Source organism: Vulpes vulpes, chromosome 3, assembly GCF_048418805.1.
Source record: "Vulpes vulpes isolate BD-2025 chromosome 3, VulVul3, whole genome shotgun sequence".
NCBI lineage: Eukaryota > Metazoa > Chordata > Mammalia > Carnivora > Canidae > Vulpes > Vulpes vulpes.
In genome coordinates, this window is record NC_132782.1 from 38269831 (window position 1) to 38284553 (window position 14723).

The following is a 14723-nucleotide window of genomic DNA, read 5'->3' on the forward strand; positions in this document are numbered from 1 at the left end:
TAATAATAATCCCTCAATCTTTTTTTTTTTTTTTTGGAGGGTGAAGGTACTTCCATAATCTTGATATATCTGAAGAATACAGAGTAGTTATTTTGTAAAATAGCCTTCAGTTTGGTTTTGTCTGTTGTTTCCCCATGATTAGAATCAGGGACTTTGAGCAGGAATAGCACAGAAGTGATAGATTCTTCTTCATGCACCATAATAGAAGAAACAGGATACTGATTTGCCCCATTACTGATTGTAATTTTGATCATTTAGTGAAGGTGGTATCTGCCAGGTTTCCCCCCTATAATTAGTATTTTTCCTTTGTAGTAATAAATATTTTGTGGGAAAACCCTTTGAGTCTATATAAATATCCTGCTTTTCATCAGACATTCACCCACTGGCTTTTACATACATTCATGATTCTTACCGGAATCAATGATTACTACTATGATTCAATTATTACTACTGTGATAGTTGCCAAATGCTGATCATTTCTTCTATGTTCATTACTGTCTTCTCAATTTCTCGCTTGGAATTCTATGGTAAAGAGAGTTTCCCCCTTTTCTTCCTCATTTGTGGATTTATTTATGTATTTGTATTGGTACGGATTTATGGATTCTTATTTTATTCATTGAGCATGATTTTAATGTCTCGCTTGCACAGGTTTGGCCAGTGAGCACCTTTATGGGTTGGCTCCTATGTGCTTTTGATATGTTCCCATCAGCCTTTTTTTCTTGGTGGCATGAGAATTCCATACTCATCCTGCATAGTCCCAGAACTAGCCCTAGAATCAATCAATCATTTCTCCAAGAAACCTGGATTCTTCTAGTGGAAAATGACAGTTAGGAACTGAAATCTGGGTATAAATAGGGTCATCACTACTGGGATATCATTGCTTTAAGACCCATCTTATACAGATTACCATATATCACCCGTCAATATATCAGTTTATCATCTGTCTTTGTACTAATGCTCCTAATTCCAATCCCACACCACAGAATTCCTTCCAGCCATCTCTCTTTCTATTTTTATAACTCATTTGTCTTACAGTGATAAACCTAGCTCCTGGTAGCTACAATACATGGATTTATTTCCTCAATCCTAGAATATACAGAAAATAGTTTTAGAATTGCTAGCCCATACCACTATGAAAAATAAACCTACTCACTCGAATTCAATATTTGTTTGCATTTCTTTTTGTCTTTAGCCAAAGGGTATATACACTTAAAAGTCAGTGTTCAAAATTTACTTGGGTTATGTTATTAATTTGAAATATAGTTAGATTCATTTCCTTCAGTTTATATTCCATTTTGGAGGGTTTTTTTCTATCTCTTTATTGATTTCTTTGTGTGTGTGCATACAATATACTTCCAATAGTCAGAACCATAAAAATGGCATCCGTAGGTAAGTGTCCCTTCCCTGTACCTTCTGTCAGTTTCCTCCCCACCCATCTATTCTATCCTATTCCCCCACATCCACTATCGGTAGCCAGTTTTGTCAGTTTCTAGATTATTCTTACAGTGTTTCTTTTTGTACAAAGGAGCAGATATATGTATATGTTCTTATTCCTCCCATATCAGTTCATAGAGCTCTTTGTTCCTTTTTATGTCTGCGTAGTCGTCCATGTATAGATTTGCCATAGTCGGTCCAGTCATTCCCCTCTGTGTGGGCATTTAGATTATTTTTAGTATTTTTCGATGACAGTTATGCAGTGAATAACCTTGTGCATATATTTTTTGGAAGTGTATATTTAGGGTAAATGTCCAGGATGGGGTTGCTAACGCTGAATAAAATAAGTCAGAGAAACACAAATATATGATTTCACTCATATGTGGAATTTAAGACACAAAACAAAGAAGCAAAGGGAAAAAGAAAGAGACACAAACCAAGACACAGACATAACTATAGAGAACAAGCTGATGGTTACCAGAGGGGAGGTGAGGGGGGCGAGACTGGGGGAAATGGGTGATGGAGATTAAGGAGCTACTTTATCATGATGAAAACATAAATAATTTTTAAAATATCCTTTTTGTTAGATATTGCCAAACTTTCCCCCCCCAAAAAATTTGTACCAATTTGGTTTCTCACCACCAATGCATGAGAGAGCCTGCTTCAACCCAGCCTCACTAACAGAATGTGTTCGTTTTTGCCAATATCATAGGTAAGAAGTGGTTTCTCAGTGTAGTTTTGCATTTCTGTTATGAGTGAGGAAGAATATCTTTTCATTTGTGTGAATTGTCCATTTATGTCTTTTGCTCATTTTTTTCCATCAAGATTTTGATCTTTTTCTCCCTTTAATTATTAAGACTTCTCTAGTGATTTGGACTTTTAGCTGTTTATGATACATGCTATGAATACTTTCTCCCATTTTGTCGTTTATCTTTTTTCTTTTTCTTTTCTTTTCTTTCTTTTTTTTTTTTTTTTTTTTGCTTGTGGTGTTTTCTATCGTGTGTGTGTGTGTGTGTGTGTGTGTGTGTGTGTGTTTTAAGATTTTATTTAGGGATGCCTGAGTGGCTGGGATGCCTGGGTGGCTCAGCGGTTGAGCATCTGCCTTCGGCTCAGGGCGTGATCCCTGGATCCAGGATCGAGTCCCACATTTTGCTCTCATGAGACACAGAGAGAATCAGGGACACAGGCAGAGGGAGAAGCAGGCCTCCTGTGGGGAGCCTGATGTGGGACTTGATCCCAGGACCCCAGGGTCATGACCTGAGCTACCCAGGTGCCCCGTTCTGTGTTTTCTTTTTTTAAAAATCTAGGCAAAGTTACTGATATTTTTCTTGTATTGCCTTTAGATAGTTACAAGCCTTCCTCACACTCGGGTTATATAAGAATTCACTGTTTTCTTCTAACACTTGTGTCTTTTCATATGCTTGCACTTCTATCTCTGTCCATTTGGAGTTTACTCTTGTGATTGGTATAAGGTATGTATGTAATTTTTCTTTTTTCAAATAGCTATTCAATGACACTAGTGCCTTTTATTTAAAAGCCCTAGGCCTTTATGCAAAAGTCCTTGTCATATGAGATGCCACTTTTATCATATGCAAAATTTTTATATGTGCTTGAGCTTCTTTCTTGACTTTCTATTCCATTCAGTGGTTTAGTTGTCTGTTTATGTACTGGAGCAACACTGTTCTAATTATACAGCCTTGGGATGTGTTAATATCAGACAGGGTTAATGCCCTCCTCAGTGCTTTTCTTTTCCAGTTTTTTTCATAGTCATTCATGGATGTTTATTTTACCATATGTCAAGTTTTGTGACTCCATAAAAACATGTTGGTATTTCTACTGAGATTATATTAAATTTATAAATTAACATGGAGAGAGTTAGCATCCTCTTGATGTTGAATTATTCTATCCCAGAACAAGGCATGTCTTTTCATTTGTTCAAGTCTATTGTTGTGTCTTTTGATAGCATTTTAACGTTTTCTTCATAAAGATTCCGCACTCGCAAGTCTATTGATAGTTTATCATTTATCTGTGTGTTTTATCTTTTTACTGCCATTGTAAGCAGTGTATTGTCTGATTTTATCCTCTAAATGGTTATTGTTTGTGTGTATGAAGCCTATTGATTTCTATATGTTAATTTAGATCCTGTTATCACGTTGAATTCTTTTATCATTTGAGATAGTTTTATCATTGATTCCCCAAGCGTACTATCATATTATGTGGAAATGGAGCTGATTTTCCTTATGTGATTTTTCTTGTCTAAATGTATTGGCTGATATGTCCAAGGCAATGTTAAATAGCATTGAAGATACTCTACATATATTTAATATGTATAATATATATTATATATTTTTAAGCATATTAAGAAAGTATTCATCATTTTCTTCTTTCTTCATTGTTTTTATCCAGAATTGGTGCTGAATTGTATCAAAAGCTTTTCAAAAGCATCTGTTATAATCATAGGATTTTTCTTCCTCGACTATCATTATCATGTTTCATATTAATGGATGTCCTCATATTGAGCAGACTTGCACCACTGGAATGCATCTCACTTTATCATGATGTATGATTTTCTGAAAGTGTGCCACTAATCTTAAGACTATAAATACCAAAGCTCTATAATAGTATCATTCAAAGAATGATCTCCTCTAAGGCATTTATTGGATTACAGATTTCTCCTGAATCAGAACCTCTGGGAGGGTTTCCAGATTTTACTTCTAACAGGTCTTTATGCACGCTGAGAACCATTGGCCTACCATATTGTTCAATGTGGACTTTTTATGGGAAGTTACTGCAAAAAGTTATTTACTTTAGCAAAGAATTTGCTCTATGATTCCTTTAAAAGTCTGCTTTGTATCTCAAAACTTTAGTTCATGAGCCAGCTGCAGGAAAATAGATGATACAGAAAAACCAAAAGCTAAAATAATAGTTGTCAGCTGACTATCCATTCATGAATTCACTCATTTATTTACCTTTCTTTTGGAGATATAAAAATGTATAAGACCTCCATAATGGTAGGAGAAATGGAGGATTAAGTTAATATTTGTAAAATAATATGCTAGGTGTTATATTAGAAATATTTTCCGGGAATTTCATGTGTATGATGGGCTTAAAAGAAGAAATGCCTCTTTCTCCTGGATCAGAGAAGATTTAAAGAGGAGTTGATGCTTTAGATGAGGCATCTTTCCAATATAACATTAATAAATGGGGAAGAAATTGATTTATAAAAATCTTGTTAACATGAAACTTTTTAGAAATGCATCTCTTACACATGATGTGCTAGTACACCAACACATCAACTCTTGACAAACAGCTATAATATTATTTACATCTATAAGAGAAAGGTTACCTGTAAATGGAGGAATCTCTATATATAACCTATGAATGAATTTCTTTCCAAGATATCCAAATTTAATAGAAACCCTGAGTAACATTAACAGAATAATAGAAAGCATCAGTAATACATGGAAACTTCAGTAAATAGAACATGAACTGCTATTGTTTTTATTAGTATGCTTCAGAGTCTCTTAAAGAAAAAAAAATTATATTCTGTTTCTATTAGAACTCGTGATGGTTTGGTTCCACTCGATTTATTCTTAGTATAAGACTTTCCTTATCCAGGACAACTGCTATGTGGGAGAGGGACCATAAAATTCTGTGACTAGCATTCATGCTGGGATAATGGTTATGGGTTGGCTTGGTATGGAATGCATTTCTTCTTATCACATGAATGGCCCTCATGTGATGACAGGGTGGCATTTTATTTTGTTTTTTTCAGGGTGGCATTTTAAAGTACAAACCTGGTATGGCTTGCTCTGAAGAAGATTCTCCAAAGTCAAATATAGTTAGGATTCTTTCATTTCCTAATTTTAATGATTTAGAAGGAGGATTATTTAATCGCCAGCATTTTTGTTTACCCAAAGTTTATAAAATTTAACTGCTGCTCTGCGTCCAATATGCTACACTATGTGTACATCAAGTAGTTTGGGCATTATTCTTGGATCTAATTTAAACTGCAGCAGGTGTCAACCGAGATAGATGCAAATGTCACACTGAAGTCTTGAGTTATCTAGTCTGGCTCTGCTTTAATTATCATCCTTCAGTAGTTACTTGCCAAATCATTAAAATAAATTTTTCATCATATTGTATATATTATTGGATTGCCTCGGGAAAAGATAATTCTTACAAAGCACTCTGGTATGGTTTTTAAAAATATATATCCATCCATATTAATAGTAAACTCTTCTGATAGCAAAAACAGAACCTGGGTGAGTTCTGAAATTACATATAGACACACGCTATACAGTCCATTTTTAACCATCTGTTTAAGTAGTAGATTTCTTTTGAAAAACAGTAAAATTTAATGTGCCTCTATTGAACTTGGTCATATTAATTTTAGTACTCTCTTTTTTACTTTATAGTTGGCAATCAGTGGATAAATTACATATCATTCTGTGGCCTTAGAACACATGCAGAGCTTGAAGGAAACCTAGTCACTGAGCTCATCTATGTCCACAGCAAGTTGCTAATAGCGGATGACAACACTGTTATTATCGGTAAGTACATGGCCTATTATTGTGTTGCTTGCTAGTTGACTTCATGCAATAATCCTCCTTTCTCTTCCTCCCAAGATTCCTTCACAGTTGAGAGGGACCATAACATGACATCTGAAGCATTCTTGTTCACTTATGTCCTTTCTAATCCCTGTTTTTATCTGTGAAGAAACAGAAGCACAGGACCATTAAATGGCCATTGTGTATATTACAGCAGCCAGAGCAGTGGTTTAACCCAGCAGAGCAGCAATCAGCCTGTTCTCATTAATTCTTTATTACCCCCTAATTTTTATTTTGAATCCAAGTACCTAGATTTTAGGGGCAGAAGGGGGAGACAAGGGGAGGGAAAATGAGCAGCCCAAGTGTCTATTGACTGATGAATGGATAAAGAAGATGTGGTATATATACAATGAAATATTACTCAGCCATAAAATGAAGGCTAACCATTTGCAATAACATCGGTATAATGCTAAGTGAAATAAGTAAGAGAAAGACAAGTACCGTATGATTTCACTCATAGGTGGAATTTAAGAAACAAAACAAAGGAACAAAGGGTGGGGGGGAGAAGAGAGACAAACCAAGGAACAGACTCTATAGAGAACAAAATGGTTACTAGAGGGGACGTGGGTTGGGGGTAGGTGGAGCAAGTGATGGGGATTAAGGAGGGCATTACTGTGATGAGCACTGGATGCTGTATGTAAGGGTTGAATCACTGTATTGTCCACCTGAAATCAACATTAGACAATGTTAACTCACTGGATTTTAAATAGAAACTTAAAAAATAAACTCCCAGAAAAAATAAAGTATAATTTCTTAACTATAATGAACTACTTCTCTATCTTCCCTATTCTTTGAGAAACTAAATGTGGTAGTGTTTTGAAATTTTTGACAGTAAATATGCCATTTCCATCTCTATCCTCCACTGAGAAAAGAAAAAAAAGTCATCTAGGAGTAATGAAATTGCCTTATCTGGAACATGATTTGAAAAGAAAGTAAAAGTAATTCTGAAGCCAGAAAATGTATAGACCCTACAGTGTGGTAATACATGTATATGCGCACACGCGTGCACACACACACACACACACACACACACCCCTATTCTTTTAATAGTTATACAGGACATTTAGAAAAATATCTGTGTCTTTGATCTCTTGCTGTATAGGGATCCAAGTTCTATAGACATTTACTTACTCTCCTATTCCCCCAATAAACAAAGTTTCTATTGTTTCCCCCAAGCTACCCTGGCCTTGCTCTTCAGAAGCCAATTCTTAGAATATTTTCATATTAAATTTGGCAGTGACAATAGGAAAAGAGACGTATTGATGTTTGCTGAAATGGAAAAACAAACAAAGCCAAATAAAAATCGGCTGATTTCTTCAGCAGAATTTCAGAACTCTTGAAGTAAAAACTGACAGATGTAAATATTTTCTTTTAAAAGGTCATTCTGGCTTTCAGTGTGCTTTACTTTGTATAAATGCAAAGTAGTTTGCAGTAACAGAGCTAGCGATTGAATAGGTTTGTTGAGTTTTTTAATTGACTGCTTTTCCAGAAAGTTCTCTGAACTCTCAAAGGCTACAGTTTATTTAGGCTAGTAATAATCAATCAATCTTGCACATAATTCTTATACATTTTCTTAAAACCAAAGAAGTGGCCTTGGGAGTATGAAGAGATTTTACTTGCTAGTCTTTAGGGGCTAGACTTCTTTTTCTCCTTCCCCATGGGCAAAACAGATTTCCCCATGGAAAAATCCAAATATACTTTAGTTTTTTTCTGCGTCAGGGGAAACTCAAAGAGAAGCAGGTTTGTTGCTGCTCCCACACATCAGCCCTGCTTAAATTCATAACCCAGAGAACAATATTTCAAATTCTGAGAGAGGTGTTTGAGAAGTTAGGTTGAAAATATTTTACAGGTGTTAAGTGTTTAAAAGCTTACAAGAGGTTAAAGTAACCTGTGGTTAAATTTTCTAATATGGTAAATGTCTGCCAGAATTATTGAATACTTAAAAGAAAACCAACTATTTATTCTCCCTTTTTCCTTATAAGGAAATACTTGCTTTCTTGCACTAAGGATTTCTTTTGTGTGCAGCTTTAATTATCTCTTGCCCTGAGTACCCTTGCTGGTCATGAGATCCGTGACCAAGTCCACTTTTCTAATCCATCTTAATATTGGTGCTTAACCAAACTTAACATTTTGCTTGCTTTCCTCAACAAAATAAGGCTATCCTATTGATGAAGTGAAACAGTTTTTTTCAGTATTCACTAATCCACTACAAAGCACAATGGGGCAGGGGTGGGGAGAGATACAAAACTTGAATCAAACAGTGCCACTGCCTACAAACTCAAGGGTTAGAGGGGAGGCAGGAATTCTTTCCTCTTAACACCAGAGCATCACGGTGGGTATTGCTGAGCAGGAGTAAGCAGGTCCAGAGGCAATCAATGAGATTGGTAGGTGGGAAACTAAGGGGGGAAATGAGTATCAGTGCTTAAAAAACAGGCTTAAAAGTGGCTGATGAAAGTCTGTTGAAGGGCTGCCCCAGGAAAGAGGGTTTACCCTTGATCTAATCCCATGGATCTCAACCCTGGCTGCATTAGAGGTGCCTGGGGAGCTTTAAGGATATATATCATTTAGGGGGACATTTCTTCAAGTCTGCAATTTACTTTAAAATAGATCCCCCAAAGGGTGCCTGAGTAGTTCAGTTGGTTAAGTGTCTGACTCTTGACTTTGACCCAGCTGAGAACTTCTGAACTGGAGGTCCAGGGAACACAAGTGGGTAGAAGGTACCAAGTAGCCCATTTGGGCCCAATAGAAGAATCAGTTTTCCTTTCAAATAAATAAGCTAAAATAGGGTAGAGTTAGGGTGGATTTGATGTATTAGTTGTCTGTGACTGCTATAACAAATGACCACAAACTTAGTAGCTTCAAACAGCACACATAAATAATCCAACAGTTGTGTGGGTTGGAACTCCAACGTTGGGCTAAAATCAAGGTCGGCAGGTCTGCATTCCTTCCTGGGGGCTCCAAGGGGAAAATCTAGAATCTAATTCCTTGCCTTTTCCAATGCTGAAGTCTGTCAGCATTCCTTGGCTCATGCCCCCTTCCTCCATCTTTGACATGTGACATCTCTGTGAAGGTCCCCAAAAGTCTCAACCCGTACTTCTGTAATCACATCTCTCTCAATCCCCTTCACATTTAAAGACTCTTGTGATTATACTGGGCCCACCTGGATCATCCAGGCTAGTCAACCCTGTTTGAAGGCCCGCTGATTAGCAACCTTCATTCCCCCTTTGCCGTGTAACACAACATATTCACAGGCTTTGGAGGTTAGAATGTGGTCATCTCTGCGGGCCATTATTCTGCCTACCATAGAAAGATTCACAATTTCTGAAATAAGACATTTTTTAAAAACAAACCACAAAGGAAAAGGCGGACAAATCCAGCTGCATTAAAATTTACAACATATTTATTAAACAGCACTGTAAAGGGGATAAAAAGATAAACCATAAACTGAAAACAGGATATTTGCAACATGGTTAATGTTCAAAACCTGTTAAAAAAAAAAAAACTACTATAAATCAAGGAACAAAGACAACATCCAAAGGAAAATGGGCAAAGGAATTGTATAGGAGCATTACCAAAGAGGATGTACCTGAGGCCCATAAACATTTGAAAGATGTTCATCCTCATTAATCTAACGAGACAAGAGTTTTTAAAAATACCAATTGGCAAAAATGTAAAAGTTGGACAATCCAGGTACTGACAAGGCCGTGGGGCACCAGGGCCTCCTCCACTCCTATGCACAGAGCCGGAGCAGACTCCCACATGTGCCCGCCAGGAAACACATCAGTCAGGGGAGCCTAAGTGAGCATCATAGAAAAACAATAGAAACAACCCAAACATCCATCAACGGGTTTAGAATGAATAAGGCCTGCTGTGCTCATTTGAGGAAAATAATGCACTACGGTCAGACACAGATAAATCCTGAAGACATCATACTGAATAAAAGAAGCAAATCTCAAAAGATTATGATATGGGTCAAAAGTAGACTATTTCTTTGATTAGGAAAGCATGCAGAGCGTGATGAACACAAAATTCTATATAAAATCTCTCTCATGATGGGGAAAGGTCTACATGGGAAGACATCTGAGGGCTTCTGGGATGGGTAATGTTCTGTTTTTCAGCTTGGGTGAATAAGTTCAGTGATGTTTATTTTATTATTGCCTGAGTGGTACATATATGTTTTCTTATATTATTTTGTATTTTGCGGTAGCTCACAGTGTTTAGAGTGTTTCCTATAAGAAGACTTAGAAAAGGTCATTCTCTAAAAATTAAGTGGTTTTAAATTATCAGGGCAACGTGCTAATAAAAGCAAAGGATCGCAGTTACCATAAAGAGTTACCTGATCGTTACGCATGATCGTTGTAAACAATTCAAACTCTAAGGACACATACTGAATAAAAGGTCAAAAATCCCTCTTCGCTACAAGGAGTCCACCACTCTCAACAGTTCAGTGTGAATCTTTCTAGATCCCTTTCTCTATGTTATTTAGAAATGGGATAACAATATATCTGCTGTTCTGAATTTGATTTTCAGAATATGGGACTGTTTAACCCTAAGAATGGAGGTGACATCACACCAATATCTCATTTTCAGGATCTCCTTTATCAAGTTCATCTAAAGCTCCCTCCTCCTCTTCTCCTCTACATATGGTAGCCTTAACGAAGTGTCTGATAATTATACCAATAATAGTTAACACTGTGGAGCAGTTTGTGAATTAGTGAGTTCTTTCCCATGGTCTTACTGACTTCTCACAAGAACCCTACAAGATCTGTATTATGATCCCAGCTTGTGAGAGACCAAATTAAAGGTGAGAGGGATGAAGGGACTTTGTGCACATTGATGCTGGGCCAACTGTGAAGCCCAAAAATAGGGCTGCAAATTTTATAGCATAATCAAAACGCCAGCGCATGCACCAAAGATGATCTGTCGCTGACAAAACAACGTGTGTCGATTGTCCCCACGTTACAGAGCTCCAGCAGGGCTCCCAACTCTCTGTGAGGGGCTCCATGCTTTCCCTGTCACCCCAGGTCACTGTGGGGCATCGGCCACATGCATAGTTATCATAGATCTGTGTATTTAGTACACGACACTATTGTGGCAACTGGCAGTAAATCTCCTTAGGGAGGGCCAGCTTTTGCTCGTGTACGACATGCTGCCATTTGGGCTCAGGGCAGGCCTCTTCCATCACCTTACTCCCTGCCTGTCCCCGTCGCCAAGGGTAGCCTCTTGCTCCTGTTCTGCCCAACCCTTTGAATCCATGTCTACAGAAGCCATGGGTTGTGTGACGAGGGGAAGAGAAAGGAAAAAAAAAGGAGTTCGGTTCCTTCTGTGGTTTGTAGGACACCTCAGGGATGCAAAAGCATGACTGCATAGTGACAAATGCAGAAAAACACGCGCTGGGGGTTCTGAGCACAGAGCAGAGGAGTGGGAAAAGCACAGGTTGCACTAATATTAAAGACACTTGCCCTTCACGTGTGAGAGTCCACATTCTCAGCTCCTTTGGATTTAAAAATGGGATGGAAGAAGGTTGACACGGAGGCTGTTGGCATGCCACGCGAGGGAGGCAGGCGGACGTAAAAAGGCTAAGGCCAACCCGTATTTGAGCGTGGATTCTCGGGTGTGAGGCGACTCTGGGGTCTTGACACTCCTAATTATATGGCCGTGAGTTGAGTCATCCGGCTCTGCAGACCAAGTCTAAAAGCTGACGGGACCCGACTGAACTGCTGAGTCTTTTTCCTTTGTGAGCTTAAGGATGTATCAGTTGGACCCTTTGAGCCACCCGATGGGAAATTCAGCCTCAGGTGTGTGAAACGATGGGCAAAGGGTATCATTTCACACACTGGCGGGTCAGAAGGTTGCCTGACTCAGGGACTCGAAGACCCGAGTCTGTCTTCCCAGTGCTCGGCCCCCTTGGCCTGCCTGCTTGTCCCCTCGTGCTCACAACGTGGTCCCCGCAGCTTCTGGAACCGTGGCCTGGTCCCGCACTGGGACCAGAATAGCAAAAGGCTGGAAGAGCCAGCATCCTGGTGTGTTCATTGGGAAGCCCCCGAGGCCTTCCCTCGTGTCACCCTGGCTACGGTGAGGTCAAGTGCCCGTCCCAAGCCAGTCGGTCACGGGGAAAAATCACGGGGTTCCCAGCACTGGCTTAGGCCGATCAGGCCTCCTGCCCGGGCTCGGGGGACCCCCCCCTTCCCCAGCATCTCTCGGCAACCTGAACACAAGCGAGGTTTTCTTAGCAGGGACCGCCCGGGGCCGGGAGGGGGGCGGGGGGCGATGCACCTGCTCTGCCGCGAGGTTGCTCCAGGTCACTGTCTCCCGTTCCAGGCTCTGCCAACATCAACGACCGCAGCATGCTGGGAAGGCGCGACAGCGAAATGGCTGTGCTCGTGCAGGACACGGAGACGGTCCCTTCGGTCATGGACGGACACGCGTACCCCGCGGGCCGCTTCGCCCGAGGCCTCCGGCTGCAGTGCTTCAGGTGCGCCCGCGCCGCCGCTCTCCGGGCCGCAGCAGTGTCTCCCGGGCTGCGAGCGAGCCCCAGGAGTGTGCCCAACGGCCTACGCCGGCCACGGGCATTTTCGATTATTTTTTTTAAAAAAGATTTTATTTATTTATTCATGAGAGACACAGAGAGAGGCCAAGGGACAAGCAGGCTCCATGCAGGGAGCCCGATGCGGGACTCGATCCTGGGACTCCAGGATCACACCCTGGGCCAAAGGCAGATGCTCAACCCCTGAGCCACCCAGAGATCCCCGACATTTTCAATTTTAATCCTTTGGATTATTTTTATGGCTAATTGAGAAAAACAGCATTTTAAGTTGATTCATGGATTTACGACCAGGCCAGCTCAACCCATCTAGTGGCTGGTTGGGTTTTATTTTTATTTTTATTTTTATTTTTTTGTCAAGATTTTATTGATTTTAGGGAGAGCAAGCGAGTGGGGGGAGAGGCAGAGGGAGAGAGAGGATCTCAAGCAGACCCTCCCCGTGGAGTGTGGAGCCCCCCTGGGGGGCCTGGATCCCACAACCCCCAGATCACAACCTGAGCTGGAACCAGGGGGTGGGCGCTGAACCAGCTGAGCCACCCAGGCGCCCCTATGTGAGTTTTGAAAGCAAGTCTTTTTAAAAATTGTAATAGTCCCAGTAATGCAGGCACGTACTAGAAATTATTGAAGGAGGGTGCCCGTGATGCTGAGAGTGACGTTTAGAAACCTCAGCCCCAGACATGACAGATTCCTGATCTTCTCCAAGAGGATGGGAGTCTGGTCCTGATCGGTGCCCAGAGAACACTGGGTGGGCGGCAAGGCCCGTGGGACCCTCAGTGAGTCTTCACTGGGCTCTAACCGGCCCCACCCCAGCCCCTATGATAGAGTCTCGGTGGTCAAAGTGGTCCTTCTAGAACCTAGCCCCGACCTGTCACTTCACTCGGGAAATACCCAGAGCACACCCTCCCCTACACCTAGGGCCCTCAGTCCATGATGCTAGAGCTGTACCTGCCAGCGATGGCTTTTGGCTGTGGCCTCCACGCTGAGATGCAGCGGTGGCCTGAGTAAGCGTTAAGCTGTTGGGAGAAAGGCCTGGAACAGATGCTTCGCAGTACTGTTGTCTTAACCCTGGGGCGTGAATGGTGGAGCTTGGAAACGGGCTGGCTTGAGGTAGGAGTGTAAGGAGGGCTTGCTCCCTGCAAGTGCTGGCAGCCGTTGGCCTTGTTGGCCTTGTTGGCCTCGTTGGCCTCGTTGGCCTCGTTGGCCTCGTTGGCCTCGTTGGCCTCGTTGGCCTCGTTGGCCCCGTTGGCCTCATTGGCCTCATTGGCCCTGTTGCCCCCATTGCCCTCGTATCTAGCAGGTCCAGGCTCCAGCCTCTGAGAAGCAAGATAAGCTTCCATTCCTTCAGTTCCAGAGAGGGGTCCTCTGCTCCCTCAGGCCCAGGAGCTCAGCAAATCTATCCCTCAAAAATCTGTCAATACTTCCTCACAGTTTATATGGCTGCATTTATTGCCCTCGTTACTAATTGTTTTGCCAGTAAGAGGTTTTTCAGACCATTGGTATTTCAATTAGCTTCTCATGTGAATTTGTTTTGTTTAGTGGGGAAGAGATTAAAATGAGTACCCTGTCCACCAGCCCACTGATGGATGGCCTGCTGCAGCCTAGATGAGGAAGCAAATATTTCATGATGTAAACTAGAAATACATGTCTTGTCGGTTTTGTGAGAATTTAAGTTTTCTCTTTAAAGGGAGGGTTGGGGCACCTGGGAGGCTCAGTGTTGAGAGCATCTGCCTTCGGCTCAGGGTGTGATGCCACAGTCCTGGGATCGAGTCCCCTATCGGGCTCCCTGCATGGAACCTGCTTCTCCCTCTGCCTGTGTCTCTGCCTCTGTGTGTCTCTCTGTGTCTCCCATGAATAAATAAATAAAATCTTTAAAAAAAATAATAAAATGCTAAAGAGGGCTGTCTTTAGCATATGCAAGTCCATTTAAGCCCCTCCCTTTTTCATTCCCTCCCCCAACTCCATAGTATAGACTCAATTGCTCCTCACAACCCCAGGGCAGCTCTTTCTGCCCATGGGTCCTGTCCTGTGCTTCAATAAAACCACCCTTTTGCACTTAAAAAAAAAAAAAAAAAAAGGGTGAGCTTCTTTATAACGTTCTAAATGTATAATAATTATAAAGGTGTAGGTGGTTCTGA

At 40.9% G+C, this 14723-nt stretch overlaps 1 protein-coding gene across 15 annotated transcripts in view; it reads left to right on the plus strand.

Annotated features, from left to right (window-relative positions):
* The window catches only part of PLD1 (phospholipase D1), a 205714-nt gene that overhangs the window by 178725 nt on the left and 12266 nt on the right, over window positions 1-14723 (plus strand). For all 15 annotated transcript variants that reach the window (XM_072752219.1, XM_072752217.1, XM_072752223.1 and 12 more), the window contains 2 exons: window positions 5853-5987; window positions 12366-12519. In XM_072752219.1, coding sequence (XP_072608320.1) covers window positions 5853-5987; window positions 12366-12519 — 289 coding nt within the window. The remainder of the gene's footprint in view (window positions 1-5852; window positions 5988-12365; window positions 12520-14723) is intronic.